The sequence below is a fragment of the Dreissena polymorpha genome, chromosome 10 (assembly GCF_020536995.1).
Source record: "Dreissena polymorpha isolate Duluth1 chromosome 10, UMN_Dpol_1.0, whole genome shotgun sequence".
NCBI lineage: Eukaryota > Metazoa > Mollusca > Bivalvia > Myida > Dreissenidae > Dreissena > Dreissena polymorpha.
This window is the reverse complement of record NC_068364.1, coordinates 4,100,606-4,107,641: the sequence shown is the minus strand read 5'-3', so window position 1 is coordinate 4,107,641 and position 7,036 is coordinate 4,100,606. Positions and strand designations below refer to the sequence as shown.

Genomic DNA, 7,036 nt, shown 5'->3' with positions numbered 1-7,036 from the left:
TACGGGAAATGTAAATGTAAACAATGATTCAATGATATATATATATACACAAGGTGGGTATCTCTCGTTTAGTTTACGAAAATCGACCGCCATTTAGGCACTTAATGGCTTAAAAATGTTGATGAAGGTGATTTTCCTGTGTCAAGAGATACCTACCTTGTATATGTATATTATATCAGACAAATATTTTGGTCAAATTTATAAAAAAATGCTGTTTTATGACATATTGATAGTCTTTAAGTGACTTGGCCACGCGCCGAACACCTGTGGCTGCTACTAATGACAATTTGTACCCTAATACCAGTTGACTTGAAAATGCGTTGTAAAATGTAGAATTGTTATTTGTCAACATGTATTCTGTATAATTGTATAGTGTACACTTGTTAGATGCTGACTTTTAGCAGATTACTAAAACCGATCGTACAACTTAGAAAATATTCAACATGCTAATGTACAAAATGTAGTTTGTCATCAACTTACTTTCATATGGATCTATTATCTTTTATTTATTATTATCATTACAATATTAGGTATATGAAGATGTAGACTTTGTTATGCACTATCTTTATTTTCAGATCTGTAGTTTAAGAAGTTACACATTTGTTTTTAAACATTTAAATATTTTGTAGAATCGGAACATACAACATTTTACAATTTACAATTGTACAAACCAGATAATAAAATGTTTCATTTTAAAAATTCTCTGTTAAACAAATGAGCTGAATATTCAACACGTGCATCATTTCTGGTGATAAATAATATTGGCGGTCTTTCCCTTCCACTACAGGAGCAAACCCCGGTCGCGCGAACAAAGAATCTGTATGATACGTTATGACCTCAAAGCGTACAAAGCGTCATGTTTGAATTATTTACATTCTGTCCATCAAGCACACACCAAACTTGAACATTTTGGTTCATAGAATAGTTATATGAACAAAAATTATTTAATAGTTTTCATTTTAATAAAGTTAAATTTTACAATTACTTTTTTTCCAAACGTGTCTATTTAAAAGTAAAAGCAACTTAACAAGTTCAGATGCATAGACTGTGATATAAATATTTGATAATGTCACGACTAGCCCCCTTAACGTTTCGTCCCATATTATATAACGACTCGATCCATATAACATTTGTTTTCAAGAGGTCCATGACGCAAATATGAACCAATATGACATCAATTAGTCAAATGGCCTACACATATTTACGTACTTAAATGAAAAAGAGAACACACGCTATCTAAACCGTGTTCGTTATTTTTATTTAATTTTTGAATGTAAGTTGTTGTGCTTTTAGATGAAAAATCGATTTGACGCATTATCGTTTTCGTATTTATTCACAAACAATGATTTACGCTGAACAAAAAATACCTAGCGCTAAATGTTAAACTACAGATCGTATGTTTCTCGTTGAACACTGTTCACACAACTTAACACGGTAGTAACAATGTCATTTCATGTACAACTTGCCATTTCGCTCCCGGTGCCTGTTTTATATTAAGCCCACAGTATACTCATCACAATCCTTATTTAATAATTGTATTCGAACATAAAGTGAGCATTTCGCATAACCATACCTTTCGTTAAAGAGCATGAGGTTACACATAAAAAATCAGTGTTCCTTATAGCAATAGCAAAATTATCCACGCTATGTGTCTTATAGAAGCATTGAATAAAAGAGATACAAACTGCTGGTTTTTATAATTTTGTTCACAATACATTCCATGTGAATTTCCCGCGACGATATCCGAAAATTTACGAGCAAACGCGAGTTTGGCTTCGGGCAACGTTGGAAGTACGACGTTGTTCTCATGAGAACAATTTTGAAATAGATTTTTCATATATAGAACGATTTCATTGCATTCTGAAAGAAGTTATGGGCTTAACAAATGTATCAACAGCTACCCCTAATTCCAAAAAATGCTCCTTGTACCAAACCCGCCTGCTCCTAATTACGAACTATGTTTTTTAAACCGTGTTTACCCTTTAGATACGTATAATCCCGACTCGATTACATTTATCCCATTACATTCATGTTAACCGACTCTATCTATTAAAGCATACTTACAACTTTTCCCGTCTTTCTCAATAACTCCTTTGACTGGTTTTAATTCATTTTTTGACATTATTATCACTTATTTTTTGTTGTCTTCAACTTAATCGTCCATGAATGGTTTCCTTAAATCATTTTACTGAGTTTACATAATCCTTTAACATGGTTAATGAAACCATTAAACAAGTTTCACCTTATCGTTAAACTGGTTTTACTTGCAGGCATATAAACCCATTTTAACTGATACCAATTGCAGACACGTAAATCATATTACTGGTTTAACTTTCAGACTTCCGGTCCACACGATATCACTAATCTTCCATTCAACATGAAGCACTCCTTTGGTATCATCTTTGACTATCGGCCAAGCGTCCACAATGGCAACTACACGTGCAGAGCCAGCAATAGTGTTGGTGGAGACTCAAAAACTACTACTGTGCACTAACAACGTAAGAATCGATAGCAACACCCGACTTTAAATGCCTAGTCAACCTACTTTAAATGCCTTGTCAACCTACGTAACATGCCTAGTCAACCTACTTGAAATGCCTAGTCAACCTACTTTAAATGCATATTAAACCTACTTCAAATGCATACAACCTACTTTAAAAGCCTAGTCAGCCTACTTGCAATGCCTAGTCAAGGTACTTTAAAGGCCTAGTCAACCTTCTTTAAATGCAAAGTCAACCTACTTGAAATGCCTAGTCAACCTACTTTAAATGCCTAGTTTAAGGAACGCATAGTCTCTACTTGGGACAGTCCATTCAGTGTATTTGATTTTAATTAAATACCGTAATCTGATGTCTCTTCTTAAAGTAGTGTAGCGTCTTAATGGCCGAGCTTAATAACTTCCTTGTAAAAGGGTACTCTTCTCCAGTCCGGATCCCTAACGAATCTGGAAATTGATACGACGTGTACGTTCGCTTTGCTTTCGTGTTAGAATGGCCACTCTAATGAATTGACTCCTGCAACGGCAATAATAAAATCAAGTAGTGTTAGAATGGCCACTCAAATGAGATGACTCATGCAACGGCAATAGTAAAATCAAGTAGTGTTAGAATGGCCACTCTAATGAGATGACTCCTGCAACGGCAATAGTAAAATCAAGTAGGGTTAGAATGGTCAATATAATGAGATGACTCCTGCAACAGCAATAGTAAAATCAAGTAGTGTTAGAACGGCCACTCTAATGAGATGAATCCTGCAACGGCAATAGTAAAATCAAGTAGTGTTAGAATGGCCACTCTAATGAGATTACTCCTGCAACGGCAATAGTAAAATCAAGGAGTGTTAGAATGGCCACTCTAATGAGATGACTCCTGCAACAGCAATAGTAAAATCAAGTAGTGTTAGAATGGCCACTCTAATGAGATGACTCCTGCAACGGCAATAGTAAAATCAAGTAGTGTTAGAATGGCCACTCTAATGAGATGACTCCTGCGACGGCAATAGTAAAATCAAGTAGTGTTAGAATGGCCACTCTAATAAGATGATTCCTGCAACGGCAATAGTAAAATCAAGTATTGCCACTCGAATGAGATGACTTCTGCAACGGCAATAGTAAAATTAAGTATTGCCACTCTAATGAGATGACTCCTGCAACGGCAATAGTAAAATCAAGTAGAAATGACTCCTGCAACGGCAATAGTAAAATCAAGTAGAGATGACTCCTACAGCGGCAATAGTAAAATCAAGTATTAGAATGGTCACTCTAATGAGATGACTCCTGCAACGGCAATAGTAAAATCAGGTATTGCTTGGTAAGGTGAGCAAAATACTTGTAGATCATAAGTTCAAACGATTTATGGTGAACCATGAACTACTAACAAATTCTAACCATTCCTTAAGCAGAGTTCATAAATGTTGAATTCCAAGAATTCTTGGTCCCAACATTGTGCATTCCATTCAGTTAATTGGTTCTGTATAACACATTGAATCTTTTTTAGCTTTTCCGCGGGCATACTTCGCGATTGTCGATCTCAGCACCGTATCTATTTCAGCTGAGGAGAGCCCGATGCTCCGTACGCAGAAGTATTCTTCAACAGATTCTCGTGGGGTGTCATATGCAAAAAGATCAAACTAGGCATTGTAGGACCCTACCAGAGCACATCTGGTCCCTCAATGAGGGGTTCTATTCAGTGAATCAATCCAACTTACACAATCTTCTATAATACTTCCTTCTGTTAACTTAACTGTCGGAACTTTTCAGACTTAAATCAATACGCTTTTGCATCAGCAAAATTTTATTTAAGTACAGTCGAAACTCGATGGCTCGAACTCGCTTGGCTCGAAGTTCCGGTTGGCTCGAACTCGCATCAAATCACCGATTGTGTATGCCTATATATTCATATAAAATGTTGTCGGATGGCTCGAACTCGCTTGGCTCGAATCATCGGATGGCTCGAACTGTTTTCACAGTCCCGGCTACGGGTTTCACACGTTCTTTTGTTCGGATGGCTCGAACTCGCTTCGGCCCCAAAAAGTGTTATTCGATTAGGACCGCTTGATTTAAGGCACGCACAAATTGATTTAACATCGGTCGCATAAACTGTAAATCGATTATTACCGCTTGATTAAAGGCACGCAATTATTGATTTAACACCTGTTTGCTAACATGTCATCGACCCAATCGTTAATTGATTTGAGTAAAAGATGAAATGTTGTATAAGAGTTGGCGTTGTTGTAGCTGCTGTATCATAATGGCTGCAACGGCTAAATCGCTAAAAAGCTTCGTTTCTCGACGACAGCTACGGAACTCAACACAGACGGACATAATGCCATTCTTCAAAAAATATAAATAAATAAAGGATTGTAGTGCTGTCTCGTATGAAATAATGTGTATTTAGTGCTGATGTATGTTTCATCTTTAGTGCTATGTGTTACTTCAAAATGTGCTACGCTAAAACGTGCTGATATTTACTAAATGCTATTTGTTAATTGTATTTATAACTTTTTTTAAATATTCGTAAATTAAAGTATTAAGTATATATTTGTTTTTTATTGACTTATAAATACAAACGCAGTAAGTAGTGAAAAGTAGAATGGAGTTTAAGCAATATGTGTACTCTTCAACTGGAGGTGAAAATGTACTGCAGACTTGTTCCAATCTCCACGCAGAGTTGTCGTTCCTTGCTCTCACATACAACTCTGCGAAAGGCTCAGCCCTCCATTTTGTCTATAAAATAGATAAAACCGAACAAACGCATTCAACGTATATTTGATTGAATATTTAAGATCGCATGCATTAAATTAAGAAATATGACTTTTAAATGTACGATAAATCGTGCAAAAACTTGCGAGTTTTAATGCAACTCCTTGGAACTAATTTTTTGCCCATTTACGCAGATGGAATCATTCCACGCACTTCACAAATGTAAACAATTGAACATATTTTTTTTGAGTGTGTATGTATGTTGGTTTCTTAACATAAAAAAACCATATCAATTTTATAATAATGAATTAAGACTGATATAAGATATCATGGTATGAGATGGTTTTCTTTAATGCGTTGAATGCAATGTAACCGTCGTGCAAGAGATTGTTTAGTATTCTGTAACCTCAATGATGAACGCTTGGAATGATCATGACATAAATGAGACGCTTTCATAACAATAGTCCGTTCTGAGTCCAACACAGAGGTGAATATAATGTAACCGTCGTGCAAGAGATTGGACTTGTTCGTAAACAAAAGTTTATAAGAAATCGGATTGCTCGAGTTTCGGATGGCTCGAACTATTGTTGCCGGTCCCGACGAGTTCGAGCCATTGGGTTGCGACTGTATTTCATAACGATAATTGTTTCATCTCACGACTTGAATATTTACAAATATTTTTTTCTCATTAAAGTCCGTATGATAGAATTTTTTTTTGGTCAGTTGGGCAACTTTTTATGGTTTTGATTCGTTTATATTTTTAAACCATGGTTTAATCGTGATGCAGCAGTGAACTTCTATTCGCTGTTTTGGACCGATAAACAACGCTCACTTGATAGTTGTGTGTGTATATAATGAATGACTTTACTTTCAGGTGACGAGGTTGGGACAACCTAGACTGGGTTGATCACTGAATAAGCTGATATGATGCTGAATAAAAACAAATAGCTGAGTCCTGTTTCTAGATACTATTTATTTCATGAAAATTAAAACGTTCGACTAGACAAAACCACTGGTTGATTATTCCCCAATGTTCTAGCGAAATGTTCTTGTACAGTCTAACTTAGTTGTGAACGGCCACGACACTATTTATTTTATAGATAAATTTCTTAATACCACGCGCATAATAGGTTTATTATATGTTTTCAAAAAATGATTTCTTAGTTGTTATTATATTCTAAGAAATTGCGGGTTAAGATAGTCTACGCCTGGTATTCGCACATCTTAGGGAAATGTAAACTTAATTTGAAAATGACGCATCAAAATTTCCTGTGAAATCAAATATCTCTACCAATAACATATATATATTTATTTATTTGTTAATATCTAATGTATTTTTTGGCATCTATTGAAATGATGCATGACTACGAATTAATAAGAGCCGTAACAAACAAAAAAAATTATATATATATATATTTATTTATTTAAATTTCTGAACGGGACCTGGACTGAACGGTATAATGCAACTAGTTAACATTACGTTGAATGAAATGAGTAGTGTCTATGGGCTTTTAGGGGCTCACATAAGGCATATCAAAACAGAAGACTCGTCAATTGCGTTCCGAAGGATCACGGCCGTTAATCACGCGTTTATTTTTTAACGTTCATACGAAGGCCCAAATCTTGAAAGAACATAAACACATTTTATAAATAAGATGTAGTTTTTAAATATGTAAGTGATCAACTCAATTAACAAGTAACCAACATGAATAAAACATATTGTATGATAAATACCGAAAATGTGCAATACTCAATAAAAACAATAACTTAATATTCAACATTATCAAATTAATTCATCGACAGCAATATTTGTAAACAGTGCTATAATTCACGAAA

At 35.0% G+C, this 7,036-nt stretch overlaps 1 protein-coding gene across 2 annotated transcripts in view; it reads left to right on the top strand.

Annotated features, from left to right (window-relative positions):
- LOC127846916 (uncharacterized) overlaps window positions 1–6,209 on the top strand; it is a 24,175-nt gene extending 17,966 nt beyond the window's left edge. For both annotated transcript variants that reach the window (XM_052378321.1, XM_052378320.1), the window contains exons 11-12: window positions 2,339–2,498; window positions 6,075–6,209. In XM_052378321.1, the coding sequence (XP_052234281.1) occupies window positions 2,339–2,494 (156 nt within the window). In that variant the 3' untranslated portion in view covers window positions 2,495–2,498; window positions 6,075–6,209. The remainder of the gene's footprint in view (window positions 1–2,338; window positions 2,499–6,074) is intronic.
- Window positions 6,210–7,036: the final 827 nt, after the last annotated feature.